Source organism: Xenopus laevis, chromosome 1S (genome assembly GCF_017654675.1).
Source record: "Xenopus laevis strain J_2021 chromosome 1S, Xenopus_laevis_v10.1, whole genome shotgun sequence".
Classification (NCBI taxonomy): domain Eukaryota; kingdom Metazoa; phylum Chordata; class Amphibia; order Anura; family Pipidae; genus Xenopus; species Xenopus laevis.
This window is the reverse complement of record NC_054372.1, coordinates 52,893,045-52,909,514: the sequence shown is the minus strand read 5'-3', so window position 1 is coordinate 52,909,514 and position 16,470 is coordinate 52,893,045. Positions and strand designations below refer to the sequence as shown.

The window sequence follows — 16,470 nt, the reverse complement described above, 5'->3', positions numbered from 1 at the left end:
CCAAATTGCTGAAATGGCAAGCACGAGAGCTGCTGAATAAAAAGCGAAATAACTCAAAAATAATAAAAAATTAAAACTAATTGTAAATAGTCACTATCTACATCATACTAAAAGTTAATTAAAGAATTTATTAGGACATGTATGCAAACTTTTTCTGGAATAAATAATATGTCAGTATTAAAGAATGAAGAAAGGAGATCTGTTCCATATTGAAGTGAATTGTTTATAGCCACCTGACTTCCCATCATGCCCCTCGAGTGTTTTTTCTGAATACATATGGACAGAGCCACTGGATGACTAGTTAATAACAACTCCTGTAAAAGAGCATGTAAAGAGTATCTATTTACCTGTGTAACCCAGTCGTTATGAACTTTCCATCGAATGTATTTAACATGACCTACACTCTCGATAATGTCCATAGAGACACTTGGAATGTCATCAACAATCTGACACTTGGTCCAGTTCCTGAAAATAACATCATACACTGCCTTGTAAAGTGACATTTATATAGATACATATTTCTATAACATAGGATTGTGTCCAAGGAGCTGCTCATGTACAGGTATGGGAACTGTTATGCAGAATGCTCGGAACCTGGGGATTTCTGAATAAAGGATCTTTCTGTAATTTGGATCTTCATACCTTAAGTCTACTAGAAAATCCATGTAAACATTAAATAAACCCTATAGGCTGGTTCTACTTTCCATAAGGATTAATTATAACTTAGTTTGGATCAAGTACAAGGTACTGTTTTATTATTATCGAGAAATAGAAAATCATTTTTAAAAATTTGGATTATTTGGATAAAATGGAGTCTATGGGATACGGTCTTTCTGTATTTCTGAGCTTTCTGGATAATTGCACCAGAGCTCCCCCTCGGGCCCGCTGGAGATCGCGTGACGGTATGAAACTGCGCATCTAGAGGGGTGGGGGGCCCGGGTGCACATCCTACGACAGGCCCGGAAGCAGTTAGTTGCCTTTCTGATTCTGCCTGCCCTATTATGTCTGTGTGCAATACTCTGCCTGCTCTACTCTGCCTGTGTGTGCCATACTCTGCCTGCCTGATTTTGTCTGGGTGTTCCATACTCTGCCTGCCCTACTCTGCCTGTGTGTGAAATACTTTGCCTCCCTACTCTGCCATTCTCTGCCTGTGGAAGGTAAGACTGGTGGAGGTTTGTTTTGGGAGTTTGATAGCATTTTCTTAAAGTTATTATGGGGTCCCTAAAGTGTTTAATTATACTGTATGCTTGGTGATGCTATGACATCCACAGTGGGGGAGAGTGTATTTAAAGATATGTCTTAACATGATTTAAACTACGGAAGCTATGGGGCAAAAATTTAATCAATTTGATGAAAATTTAATATTCTATAAACCTTACGAGTCTGAGTTATTGAATCCCATTGTAGAATATGGGCAATGTCACATTTTTTTTAATTCTCAAGTGAATTCAATCAGAATCAATAAAATATAAATAGTTATAGATTATAATGAATAATGTACCCCCCGCAAAGAAAAGAAAAAGTATAAAGATCCTCAGCATGTGGTGCTTTTATATGGTCATGCAACTCCTTGGTGATTCTCGTATCTTTATTAATCACAGTATATATGTAACATATTGAACACTGTTATAACAGAAGCATCGTTCATATTTTACTCAAAAATGGAATGGAATTCAGCATTGACTTTATATAAGACTATATATTTAATGTCATTTTATACTAACCTTATAGTTTCTGCCACACGTGAAATAAAGATGATATTGATGCACCCCTAAATATAATTAAATGACAAATATAGTTATTTCTAAACAGTCTCATAGAAGTGAACTGTTACTTCTTTAAGTCAGTGTTTGTTGTGCTATATACTCAATAATTTCTCCAAAGCATGCTATTAAGTAAAAAATATATATTTTATTCACATCAGTAGTTAAAAAACATGTATAGTATTCCCTATAACGCCTAACGCGTTTCATGCTTACCCAGCACTTAGTCATAGGCAGAATCCAACTAGTCTCTCTTGCTCTGTTCCTTAAGTACTAGCACATGTAGTCCCTCCCCTTAATAAAACCAATCACAAGCATATGTTACAAATGCCATATATCATCCAATGGACTACTGGCTTTGTTCAGATACAATGATCTATATGTTAGATAATCCATGTTACAGGGCATATACAAAAATATAATTCAAAGATAGTCATAAACAAATAATTAAATATAACAAGTCACATCAAATGTATAATTGAGGCCTAGTGGCAACCTGGTTTGTAGGTGAAAGATCCAATATACCTCTCTTTTCTTTAATTTCATGTTGTGCTATATGACAAGTTTCGGTGCATTATTATTTAAGCAGAAAAGCCACAGATACATGTATCTTGAAGGAAAAGGAACTTTCTATCAGTTACAATTGCCGGGACTGGTGCTTTTCAGCCTAAGGACATTTTCTCTGGTCAAAATCTGAACACACCTGAATATGTAGGGGATTATTTTTCACGGTCTTAATTTATCTCAGTATTTCTAATATCCAACTACAGCAACTCCGAATTATGAAGAAAAAAGCCCATAAAAATAGGGTCAGCCAAAACTCCGAAAACTTCTGAGCTTTCCACCGTACACTCCGAATTGTTTTCCGCAAAAACTATGAGTTTTTTTGCGCTGAATCCCCGAAACCATCGGATATTGGTACGGACATCAGCACAGACATTGGGACCTTCCCCACTGACTTATACAGGACCTCGAGAGCTTTTAGATGCCGAGGTTTCGGATTCTTAATTTTTAGACCTTCTAATTAATCTAAATAAATCTCGAATAATTCGTAGGTTTTTTTTGCTCCGAAAACTATGAATCATTCGAGGTTCGGATATTCGGAGCTTGAAAAATAACCCCCTTAATGTATAGATATTTCCCCAAAAACTTTAAGGCTAGCAATACATTTGGCATTTTGACATTCAACACAGTCACCCCGATAACACAAATACTTACTTGTTCATCACCAAAATATACGACACACTCATCAGTATCTCTTGTACTAAAAGATAAACATAAGGATTATTACTTGAACTGTCGAAAAATAAAAATCTCTGCAACCCCATTCATTTTGCATTAAAACTATTTCTCTTTGTATATCAGAATATGGGGCTAATGTAATAACAGTTTGCTCCAGTTTTAGTTAACCAATAACAACACCCTGCAGGTAGCTTCCCTCTGGGAAAAGATAAAAGTTGACAAAAGCTAAGAGCATGATTGTGCCAGTAGCCACTCTAAACACATTTACCTGCATCCCAAGTGCAAGGGTAGAGTTTCAAGACCAATTATTTGGCAGTAGGGTTCAAAGTTAGAAAGTTCATAAAAACGGAGTTCTCTGTCGCTGTGAAAACAAGAAAATTAGACCCATAATTAAACTTTTTCAAAACTAGGGACAGAAATAAATATCTGTGTTTGGCATAAAAAATAGAAACGTTTGCCATAACAGATAATATTTTTCCTATAGTGTGGAATGTTGGATGAAGTGAGGTATTTTTTCAGTCCTGCTATCTTATTTGAACTGCATCTTATCTTTGTCAGGTGTTATAGGACCAGTAACATCAAAAAATTATTTATTTATTTTTTTTACATTTTCACTTTGTACGTGTTGATCCAGAAGCTACCGATGATTTCTTAGCAAGAAATGCCCTATTTTATATTATACAGCTATAGATATGGGATCCGTTATCCAGAAAGCTCCGAATTACGGAAAGGACGTCTTCCATAGAATCTATTATATCTATAATAAAACAGTACCTTGTACTAGACGAAAACTAAGATATAATTAATCCTTATTGGAAGCAGAACCAGCTTATTGGCTTTATTTAATGTTTAATTTATTTTCTAATAGATTTAAGGTATGAAAATCCAAATTACAGAAAGATCAGTTATCCAGAAAACCCCAGGTCCCAAGCATTCTGGATAATAGGTCCCTTACCTGTATTTACCTTACCGTGTAAAAACAAAACCCATTGTATTCTACAGAGCTTACCTGCTACCTGCTAGGTAAACATATGCCTTTTCTCCTTTATCAGCTTGAATGGTTGTCCCCATGGCTACACATCAGCTGATTTATATAAACTATTGGGCCAAGGGCACACAGAGTTTTGGCTCTGTACTACAAGGAGGCAACAGTTGTTCATCTGCAGGGCATTGTGGAAGGGATCAGATTAGCTTCTCTCAGCCTGCAAAAAAACTGAGTCTGAGAGCAGCAAAGCCAATACTCCATGTGCCATAATAGTGGTACTGAAGAAAACACGCCATTTTTACTAGTGCATTTAAAAAAATATATATTTTCTTGATGTTACTTTTCCTTTAACCCATTGAAATGTTCAAAAGTGCTTGCTGTGAAAGTAATTGCCATTTCAATGTCTAGCCGTGTCCCTAGCAAAGGCGCACCACTAAAATTCTAAGGAAAAGGGGAGCAAGTGATAATATATTCACAACTGATTCAGCTTCGTAGGTGGAACTCCTGCAGAATTTAAATTTCTTGGGCCTTTATTTATTTATTTGTTCAAGGAAGTAATCATTTTACAATTATGATATCCCACTTATATCATTTTCTGATTTTAGCTACACAAACTTCATAATAACCTTTTCTCCCATTTCTCGTATATAGGTTGTTAAGTCAAGATAAGGTTAACATTTTTTTCATCACATCCTGGACATAAATTTATAGTAATATAGACAATAAATATCACTATACATTACAATCAATGCCTGTGGGTTATATGATTAGCAATTAGCATTAGCTATTAATGTATAATTAGAATTCAGAGAATTTTTTTCTGAGGGGGGGGTTGTATCTTGCACATAGTGTGCACATGTATACAAAAATGAGAGTAAAGAGACATTAGTGCAATTTATCATAGGCCATTAATTAAAAGGATGACTCATGATTTGTAGTTTTGCGTTGCAAGTGGAATCTTACCATGTTCCAATTATCAGCTTATTATATTGAGGCATAAGTGTGCAGTCAGCAACCCATTTCATCTTTCTGTTCTGTTGCTTGTTCTCATCCTGAAAAAATATTGAGGTAATATTAAGCATTGCTTTCTACACTGATTAGATTTTTGCATAAAACCATTTTTGTAAAACTCAGCTGATACCTCAGGCAACACAACACAAGTAATATATGACTTAGTGATGTCAGCCAGTTAACAAACCAACCAGACTCTTTGTAATCTTTCTTAGAATCTCCCTCTCTGTGAAATGATGACCTAGTAAATAATAAACCTCCTACTGTGATTTATAAGGCTATTAGAAGGCACAAAGGAGTCCTGTAAACAAAGCATGGGACCTTATAGTCTTTGATTCTATTGAAACCATGGTAATCTCATTTAATACTTATGGAACACTTATCTCTAGTAACTATTGTGTATATTGATAGGAATAGCAGCCATGTTCTCTAACCAGTATGAATCTATTTTTCTTCAGTTTAAGATCAGGATTCCAAACAGAGATGAGTCCATCTTGGCCAACTACCAGTAAGGTGTTGTCAGGCATGGGAGAGATTTGAATTAATGGCTCTCGGTGGGGTGTATCGGCCACCATAGCAGGAAGGTGGAATGAGACTCTTCTCTTTCGTTGTTGCTGATGGATTTCCAGCACGTCACAATTTTCAAGCTGTAAAGTAAAAAAAAGATAAATAAACATTGAGTTGGATCTCACAGTTTGCAATAGCTACAGGAGCAGTACTTATATCTCAACAATAACTTCACACTTGGCACAACAAACAAACAAAGTCAAAATAAAAAGCAAAATAAAAAAAAATACAGTAGATTTAATTATTTTGCCTCTCAAAAGAAAAGGCTTGCCTAAACCTTACAGTAAACCTCTGTAAATATAGTCATCTCTTCATGTACATTGGTCTCATTTCAGTTACTTTATTTTTCCTGTTGGGGCATGAGACTGCTCAGCAACCCTTTTTGCCATTCAATAAGGGTAATAGCATGTGAGGTTGTTTTGGCTCAAAAATTATAATCTGTACTAGAGAAAAGAAAAGGCGGCACTCCGGATAAAATATGGTGGTTTATTGAAATAGGTCACCAACATCGCCTGACGCGTTTGAGGAGCACCTCCCTTAATCATAGGCTTGATTGATAGAGGTGCTCCCGAAACGCGTCAGGCAATAATGGTCTGTGACCTATTGCAATAAACCACTATCTTTTATCTGTAGTGCTGCCTTTTCTTTAATGTAGTACGGTTTGCTCTGGATTCCAAAAATGATAATACTGTACCGGGAGAATGGATTCTAAATAGTAAGGCTGCAGAAGAATCGTACAGAGCTTGCTTGTCTGGTGGTGATGGAAACAACCTGCTAAAGTGTAAACAGACAAGCAAACAAAAAGGGTTGTAGAATTTGGGGCAGGGAAAACAATACGTGCTCCTGAACGTCTGGCTTGAGTAAATGTATGTAGAGAACCTAGATGCAATTCTATTTATAAAAGATTTAGTGGGTGGCTTGTGTATACATTTTTTAAACACATTAAAATATATATAATTGAATATATTTTAATAAAATCATATTCTCACATTTCTGCACTACCATAAAACCTGCCTTTGTAGCAGGGGTGTCACAAAATTGTTGTATGCACTTGTACAGTTCCAAACTAGACAGGTTTTAATATAAGGGGTGCTTATCCAGAAATACATAATACACATTAACAGAGCAATTAAATAAAACAACCAGAAAGGTTATGGGCTACAACAAGAAAATTAACTCCGCTGTGAAGAAAGAGGCCTAGGCCACATTATCACTTAAGAACGTGCAGCACTGAATTTTTGTATGACCTTCATTCTGCTTCCCCGTTAGGCACTTAGTTTGCCATTGCCCTAAAGGGAGGTGTCCAGTATGGTATAACTTATTATAACAGTGAATATTAGCAAAATAAGAAAATAATAATGGAAGTATAATTGACAAGAGATTTCAATCCAATCAGTGGCATAACTAGATGTTACTGGGCCCCCACAGCAAATTAATTTTAGGGCCCCAACACATCCAGAGGTTGTCCTGTTTTACCAGTATATGTTGAGGGCCCCATGGGGGCCCCAATACCTCCTGGGCCCCCCTGCAACCACAGGGTCTGCTTCCTCTGTAGTTATACAAGTGGGTATGACCTATACCAACATTGTGGGGCATATTTATCAAGGGTCGAATTGAAAAAACTTCGGAATTCGAAAAGACCAACCGGAATTAAGATGAAGTTGTTTTTTTTGGTCGAATAGGTCAGTTTTCGATCGAATAGGTCCGTATTAGGCCGAATTCTAATTGTACGAATCGATTCGAAGTTTTTCCCAAAAAAATCCTTCGATTTTTCAAAGTCCACCAATTGACTTCAAATAAGTTCTAGGAGGTCCCCCATAGGCTAAAACAGCAATTCGGCAGGTTTTAGATGCGAATGGTCGACGTCGAATTTTTAAAGAGACAGTACATGATAAATTTCAATGTTCACATTTTTGCATTTTTTTCAAATTCGAATTTGGACTATTCCCTAGTCGAAGTGCACAAAAATTAGCCCGAAATTCGGATTTTTTTCATTCGAGAATTTACCTCGACCTTCGATAAATCTGCCCCGTATTGTCTCTTTAAAAATTTGACTTCGACTATTCGCTATCTAAAACCTGACAAATTGCTGTTTTAGCCTAAGGGTGACCTCCTAGAACCTATTTGGAGTCATTTGGTGGACTTTTTTTATTCGAATTTCGAGGTGATGGAAGTTTAAAAAAACTCCCCATCACTTCAAAATTAAACCCTTGATAAATCTGCCCCTAAGAGAGGTAAAACACCTAGGGGCAGATTTATCAAAGGTCGAGGTGAATTTTCGAATTAAAATTTTTTTAATTTCAAGCTATTTTTTGTGTACTTCGAATAGGGAATAGTTTAAATTCGAATTGAATTTGAAAATAATTTAAAAATTTGAATATCGAAATTTATCATGTACTGTCTCTTTAAAAATTTGACTTCAACCATTCGCCATCTAAAACCTGCCAAATTGCTGTTTTAACCTATGAGGGAACTCCTAGAACCTACTTGTAGTCAATTGGTGGACTTTGAAAAATTTAAGGTTTTTTTGGGGAAAAACGTTGAATCGAATTCAATCGAATGTGCTATTCCTTCGATTCGAATTCGGTCGGATACGGACCTATTCAATCGAAAACGGACCTATTCGACCCAAAAAAACTTCGATTTAATTTTGGTTGGTCTTTTTGAATTTTAATTTCGAAGTTTTTTCAATTCGAAATTCAACCCTTGATAATTATGCCCCCTAATATTTTCCTTAGGAAAATCCTTAGGAAATAAAGGTATAGTAGCCCTTTACATTTTTATACAGAACTATGCAGTATAAGGCTCCATTAAATCAGATAGATATATTCTAATAGAATAGGACATAATTTTTATAATGAATACAAATATAAATATAACTTAAAATACCTTTAGAGACATTGCCAACACCCTCCGTACACCTAAAAGAATAAAATGTTGTTAATTCATTATATTTTTTTGCATTACGTCACTCGAACATAACTGATTGATAATGACTGATTGCACTGGTCTTCATTTCCTTGATTTGTTCAACTAGCCATGATTTTAATAAATCATACTGTAGTTCCTTCATTTGTATACACCACATTTTTAGTAAGTTGCCCAGAAAGGCAATATTATTCTGATTTTTATTTGATTTGGTTAGAATTTAAAACAGTTTAGCCTTGAAAGATAAGCAATAAGATAGTAATTATACCTACACTGTAAAGTAAAAATCCCTAAAGCTAATCTAATGTAAACTATTCCTGCCTCTACATGCTCTGGTGGTGTAAACCATAGAAATAATGTAATTTAGCTAGGGGAGTCTCTTGGGTGGAGGGAGCCTATTAAAAGCATGCAAACTTAGGTTGTGCACGCATGTGCAGTGGAAATTACCTAGGGTCATGCCCCCAAACACACACATGGGGTGGGCAATGCTGCAACGTTGTGGGGGATTTTTGTTTGTCAAATATGACATTTCATTATTATAATAAGGGAATTTGACTGGACAGTCCTGTAATTACAAATCCTACTGTGAAGTAGTGACACCGGTTTATCTACTATCTAATAGCAAACCATGAGAATGTGTTTAGCAGCCTGTGGCCTCTGTTGCAAATAACAGTGTGAAAGTGCTTGGACTAGCAACCAATTGTAACCAGCTTGTTGCTGAGACATCCTTAGAGACATGCCAAGGACTTGTTTGTTGGCAGCCCCCACCTGTCTTAACACAATCTATTCAGCCACATTGTTGAATTAAAGTTGCTATAGGTCACTCTAGACAGGAAGAAAATGCTAATTTATTTACATTCTATCTATTGTAAAAATATGTGACCATGTTACTCCTGGCAGAAATGGCATATTTATTATATTGTATAAATATTTTCATAATTTTTTTGCAGCATAACTTGGTGGGGCTAGATGCAGTGAGGCAAAATTTTTATCTACTTCGTTAATGGCTATATTCTATGATTGTAACTAATTTGTAAGGTTATAATCAAGGGCTATTCTGCCCATCTGCTTACTGCCCCTTTTTCAGAGACTTCTGGAACGCCAATAGTTTGTAACATTCTATATATTCTGTGTCACGGACAGATGGCAGGAAAAATGAGTTTTCCCCCTTCCTATGTATGAAAATCTTGGAAATGTCTACATATGTATCTGTATAAATGTTTAGCCCAACATACATGTCTAATGATTCATCCTCTCATTATTATTTCTAATATTAAGCTGACCTAATGTTAAATTGCAGCATTAATGTTACACAAACTGGCACATCCTAAAAGTTAAGATGCACTTATGTCAAGTAAAATTCCTGGGGTTTCAGCTCACAGCATCAGAATATGATAGGAAGCTGGTGTATTTGCTCCTTCCCTGAAGAGATATATATTTTATAACCTATTCATCCAACACATTAAAGCAAGACTCTCTCTACTGCTACTATCCCTGCTACTTCTGAACTACAACACCCAGAATCCTCTTATGTGACTAAGAGGAGATACAGGGAGCCTTAATCCAACAGCCCTGCATTAAATATAGTTGTAACCATGAATCTAGCAACATAACCTACAGGCTGCTTAAGCATGTGAATTAAAAAAGAATAAATGGTGCAATACTCACAGAATGAGATACCGTGCTGCACAAGGCTTATGCTGGAATAAGACTGGGAAAACGGCACCAGCAGCAGCCGTCATACACCTAAAATCTTAGAGTTGGCCATGCACAGGTTGCTATGGGGACAAAATTTAAAAACATTCAGTGACAGTGTTAAACAATAGTGAATGCAAATACCTTTCCACACAGGTCACTGACCTTTCCTTGTGCCAAAGACAGCTTAGTGAAATCCATGCAAGCAAACACAGGCAGAAATGCTCTTTTGTATGCAATTGCACAAAATTTACCCCAAAATGCATTCTTACTGGGAAATGCAGACAAACATAATGTGAATAGTGGTCCTCTGAATTTAGGCTTATGTCATGGAGGTTACCATGACTTTTTAGTTGCAGAAACAAACCTGCTTGTGTGATATAAAGCCTGCAGGAGCAGAATGCATAATGGCAGTACCTGTGCACTCGTGGCTTCTGATATAAGCTTGCATTCCACCAACAAGCACAAAAAATGCAATTAGGACCAGACCTAGAGGTAGACAGAAGAGGCAAATGCCTAACTTGCAAAAGCAGGGGCGCTAGGCATGTACGTGCTATGCCATGACTATGTATGCTGGGGGGGGGTCAGGTTAATCGACGCGTGTTGGGGGGGAGGTGGCTGTGGTCGTTATTCAGCATCTTTCCAGTAGTGATTCGTACCCCTAAGTCGTTCTGAGGTGGCTGCTGCGATGCTGCCCACCTTTCCCACTTCTCTTACCCTTGTCATGTTGGAGAGGGTCCGGGGAGGGGGCACAATGCTAGTGTAGAGAGCGCAACTATACTCTCTACATTGAAAGATTTACTATCCAGAAATTTGTCTCTTAAAGGGATTTTTCAGTAAAAAAATAAAAACTGGGTAAATAGATAGGCTGTGCAAAATAAAAAATGTTTTCAATATAGTCAGAAACATTTTTTTTTTATTTTGCACAGCCTATCTATTTACTCCGTTTTTATTTTTACACTGAACTGTTCCTTTAAATTTACCAGGGGTAGGTTTTTTGCTGCCCCTAGTAACTTTTGGGGTTATGTTGCCTTAGACAAAGATCTCTCCTTGCCTCAAGGCAGGCGCGCCCCTGCATCTTGCAACACATTTTTTTCTCAGCAATTAATAAGCTTTCCTATTTAGTTATTAAGGATCATTTACAAAGTGCAAATTTCAGATGCAAATTGCCTTGTTTTATACCTTCAATGCAACATTTGCACAATTCCAGCATCACTGTGACCAAGAGCATCAGTGCATTCCCTGCAATTGCATAATTTTGCATTATAATTAACAGTGCACAAAGCTAACAAAGCTAACACATCATTGTGCAGATTACTACATTTGTATTTTCTATATCGTATGCCTCCTGCAGCCGCGTGTCTTGTCAGCCGTGTGATTGCAAAGTGTTGTTTAGTGCAACAAATAACAAAAACATTTCAAATTTCTTTATCAAAACAACAGCCAAAAAAGCATTATCAACATCAGCAAGTCCTATTCATTGTAATCATTTTGTAGAACAGCAAATACTGTCTTATTAAAGAATATTATGTAATCTACTACAGGAATCAGGTGCTTTCCGCAACTACTTCCTCCTCTGTTCTTTATTTATTGTTCCATTTCTACTTTAGTACACGACTGGGGGAATGTAATAAAAGTCGGAAAGAGCAAAACAATTTGCACAAATAAGAATAAAAAAACTAATTTCACAATGTAGTACTCTTCCTTAAACTGTTATTGCATTGCAAATTTCAATTGCACATTGCTCACTTTTAAGAAGTGCTTGAAGGTGTCTAATCTGCTGGACCAAACATAACTTTTTCAGTAAGAAATTTTATGACATTCACTGCTCACTGGAGCAAACTATAATATTTGCAAACTTTCTTCCACTGTCGGAAGAGGTCACTAAGCAGTTTCCAGGTTTGCAAAAGCAATATTAAATTCGCACAAAGGAAAATTTGATCCATGGAAAACATTACTTAAATATTGATTTATAAGAGAATTTATATTGTTATATTTAAATATCTGCTGTGTAGCCATGGGGGCTGCCATTCAAATCACAGGTTACATAGCAGATACCAGATGCATTCTATAGAGTCCAATGTATTATATTACAGAGCAAATTTATTTGTTAAGTAACCTGTGCCTTTTCTACTTTTTTTTTAGCTTGAATGGCTGCCTCCATGGCTACATAATAGCCTGTTTACATAAACTATAGTAATTTTTCTAAAGCAAACACACATCTTTTATCTATGTATAGCAACAATACAATATATTTTAATAACTTTAAAATGCTTTCATTTTTTGGTGCTACTGTTCCTTTAAAAGCAAAGCCATTTTGCTATTTATAGCCGTTCCTTCTGCTGAACAGCTTAAGGTATGTGGCCTGTAGGGATCCTGAAATGAAAACACAGCCCTGTGCCTGCATATTATGTTTCATAAGACAGAAAAGTGGCATAACTATCAGAGGTGTGGTTGCGATTGCCCTCCGGAGACCATGGCTTTGTTCTTTGTCATAATAGGCTGCCGAGTGGTCCTACAGAACCGTGCAATAGCAGAAATTGATTGGTCAGATGCAAGGCGGGTGATTATGGGGTAAACAGGTGGCAAATCAGAGTTCAGAACATTTGAAAACAATGCAATGAAAACAATGGCATGTTTCCTGCCATAATGCACTGCTGAGCAGTTCTATAATAGTATGATCAGCACAATCCGGTTGTTTAATTGGGCAGGTTTGAGACCTTGAGATAAAAGGACATCAAAATAAAGCAACTTTTAAAACCTGTGGATACATATTTCTGATGTATTTGGTTGCTGAAATCTGATTGTTCAGATACAATGACAGGCCCAAAATATATATAGACCTTAAAGTGGACCTGTCACCCAGACACAAAAATCTGTATAATAAAAGTCCTTTTCAAATTAAACATGAAATCCAATTTCTATTTTTCATTAAAGCATTCATAGCTGTTCTAAGCTCATTTAAAAGTCTCAGCTGTCAATCAAATATTGTCTGCCCCGCCTCTATGCCATGGGCATAGAGGCGGGGCAGACAATTACTTTCACTTTCCATTCAGCACTTCCTACATGTCACTGCTCTCCCCACATTCCCCCGTTCTCTTTACCATTTAATTGTGTAACCAGGACATGGGGATGGACATCAGGTCCCCCATTCTGGTGCACAAACAAGATTCTGAGATGATACAAGGCTTGTCTTAATAACAGTGTCCACAAAATGGCTGCTGCCTGCTTGTTATAATTATGAATTCCCAGACTGAAGGAAACAAGATTCAAATAATTTATATAGTGTAATTAAAGTTCATTTTGCTTGACTGATGTGATAAAATAGGATTTTGAATAATTTTTTTTGGGTGACGGGTCCCCTTTAAAAGCTTTTGTCTGCATGCAAATTAATATGTAGTAACATAAAACACATCAGGCAGGGTCATACTGAGTGTCCTATGATTTTTTAACCAAAAGCACTTGGAGACATAACCAAAAAGTACTTGGTGACCGTATGATACAATAGTTTTATTTTATTTACTGGTATTTATATAGCTCAATCATGCAGTGCTTTATGGATATTATTCATCATTCCCTATTTCAGATGGATACATTTTCACTTCTCTTTTAATCCTGATTCCTTACCATTCATTGCTACTTGCTCAAAATGTGCCATCTAGTGGCCTACCTGCTTTTGTTTTTTCTTTGCATTCTCTCTGCCTTAGTTTGGCCCTTACACTCTTATGAGTTACTTACAGTGTACCTGTTGTCTTTTAGTCTTTGATACCCAGACAGCACATTCTGCATATTTATCAGGCTGTCCAAAAAAGTAGCACATCATCACTTTTACTCCATGCTTTGTTTATCAAGCTATGTAATCAATGCTATGTGGAGCATAACATTCTGCACGATTTTAAAACAACATTCAAGATGCAAAAAAAATAATAAATTTTTCATAAATCTCAAAAATTTAAACTTTGCAGTGGATTGTACCTGCTGATTCAGAAATGGATGATTACAGATATAATGTTTTAGAACAACAAAGTTTGGTGGATCACCGTTATTCATATTTTTAGGATGTGTTATCTTGGAACCTAATAACATGTGAGAGATGTTGGAAAGTAGAAGTTTTGAGGTGATTTTTCTGAATTTTTATTAAAACCACAAAGTTCAGAAGAACTTTGAAGCTTGGTAATTAGGACTAAAAAGATGTTTTAAACTTTTAGGCAGAAGTGCACGTTCCAAAAATATATGGTTTCCCGGAGTATAGCTACTGTTCCAGGATTTTTGGGCTTGGAATCTAAAGTGTGCCGATTTTTGCTGTATTAGTTTGAATATTTGGTACCTCATCTTTAGAAGTCAGAAATCCCCATAAAACTATATATATAACTGATATTGGGATGTTCGAAAGACATGGAGCTTTCCAAATCAGTTGGATTTTTTTGCCTAAAATAAGATCTGATGTCTGCAAAAGGGGCAGGGTTTGGGAAGGTTGAACAGATATATATGCTGGTGTAAGGTGGCACCACAATACATTAAGGAATCCCTGATTATATCTACATAGATGGGGATGATTTGCTCAAAAGTATGGCAAAAGAATGCCAATTGCCTGCAATTAAAGAGGCACTTACTTGTCAAGCTGTTGTCACTTTGAAAGGGTGACTGTCACTTTTAAAAATTATAATTGCCTCAAACACACAGTGCTAGTGGTTGGCATGACATTTAATGGGGGCTGTTTCTATCATTTTGTCCCCTGCCCACTGAGCTACTAATCTTCAAAAGGATACTTATATTATCTGGTAGCAATGTCCCATTCACAGTAACTGACTCATTGTTGCAAATTGGGGAAAGTGCTGGTTTCTACTTGTGCCCCAGGGGTCGCTTGGAAACGTGGCAGGGATAGTGGCTCATTCTAAATTTGTTCTCCTAGATACACTGTAAAACCTAACTTATAGGTCAGTTAGGGACACAAATTATATTGGAATTGAGGCTGAAATACTAGTTTACCCCTCCTCAGAGTGAATCCAAAACGTCCACAATAATAGTGACACCCACTCCTTGCCCAGCTTCATCACAGTTAAAGGGGTGGTTCACATTTGAGGTCATTTTTAGTATGATATAGAATGGATAATTCTAAGCAAATTTTAAATTATCCTTTATTTTTGTTTTTATAGTTTTTGAATTATTTGCCTTCTTCTTCTGACTCTGTCCAGCTATAAAATAGGGGTCACTAACCCCATCGACAAAACAAATGCTCTGTAAGGCTACAAATGTATTGTTGTTGCTACTTTTTATCACTCGTCTTTCGATTCAGGCCCTCTCCTATTCATATTCCAGTCTCTTATTGATATCAGTGCACAGTTTCCAGGATAATTTGGACCCCAGCAACTGGATTGCTGAACCTGCAAACTGGAGAGCCACTGAATAAAAAAGCTAAATAACTCACAAACCACAAATAATAAAAACTGAAAACCAATTGCAAATTGTCTCAGAATATCACTCTCTACTAGGGTTACCACCTGGCCAGTATTTTACAGGCCTGGACGGTAAAAAACGATGGTTGATCCCAATGTTATTAATAGGGAAAAAAGAAATATATATATAGATATATATATAGATAGATAGATAGATAGATAGATAGATAGATAGATAGATATATAGGAAGGCCGGTATTTTTTTCCAGAAAAGGTGGCAACCCTACTCTCTACATCTGGGATCCCCAGCCAGTGGCTTGTGAGCAACATGTGGCTCTCTGACCCCTTGGATGTTGCTCTCAGTGGCCTCAAAGCAGGTGCTTATTTTTGAATTATTGCCGTAAAGGGTACCTGTTGGGTAAATTTTTTATCCCCAACCAAAGGTGCGGGCTAATAGAGCCTGCATTCCGGTTGGGGATAACAGTAGTTTTTAAAAAAAAAAAAAAAAAGCCCCTGCCAGCGCTACGTTACCCGCACAGGGAGTGAGTCCTGGTCAGAGCAGTCATGGTGTATCACTCACATGTGCATAACAAGCAATTCAGGGCACATTTTAATTATGCGAGTGACCGGACATGGCTGCTTACACCCGGTGCTGGTAGAGTATCGCTGGCGTAGGGCATATTTTTTTTAAAAAAACTACTGTTAACCCCCAACTGGAATGAGGGCTCTATTAGCCCACTCCTTTGGTTGGGGATAACATTTTTACCCAACAGGTGCCCTTTTAAGGCAAAATTTAGTTCCATAAAAACTAGGAATACACCAAATCCACAATTTTGGATTCGGCCGAAACTCCAAATCCTTCGCGAAAGATTTGGCAGAATAC

General features: G+C 36.8%; 1 protein-coding gene across 1 annotated transcript in view; it reads right to left on the bottom strand.

Annotated features, from left to right (window-relative positions):
- Positions 1-16,470, bottom strand: part of LOC108706690 (WD repeat-containing protein 64) — a 44,988-nt gene that overhangs the window by 27,723 nt on the left and 795 nt on the right. Inside the window, exons 2-9 of the mRNA XM_018243320.2 lie at positions 10,165-10,274; positions 8,458-8,489; positions 5,436-5,648; positions 4,954-5,042; positions 3,274-3,366; positions 2,982-3,027; positions 1,725-1,771; positions 348-465 (exon numbers count right to left, since the gene is read on the bottom strand). Coding sequence (XP_018098809.1) covers positions 348-465; positions 1,725-1,771; positions 2,982-3,027; positions 3,274-3,366; positions 4,954-5,042; positions 5,436-5,648; positions 8,458-8,469 — 618 coding nt within the window. The 5' untranslated portion in view covers positions 8,470-8,489; positions 10,165-10,274. The remainder of the gene's footprint in view (positions 1-347; positions 466-1,724; positions 1,772-2,981; positions 3,028-3,273; positions 3,367-4,953; positions 5,043-5,435; positions 5,649-8,457; positions 8,490-10,164; positions 10,275-16,470) is intronic.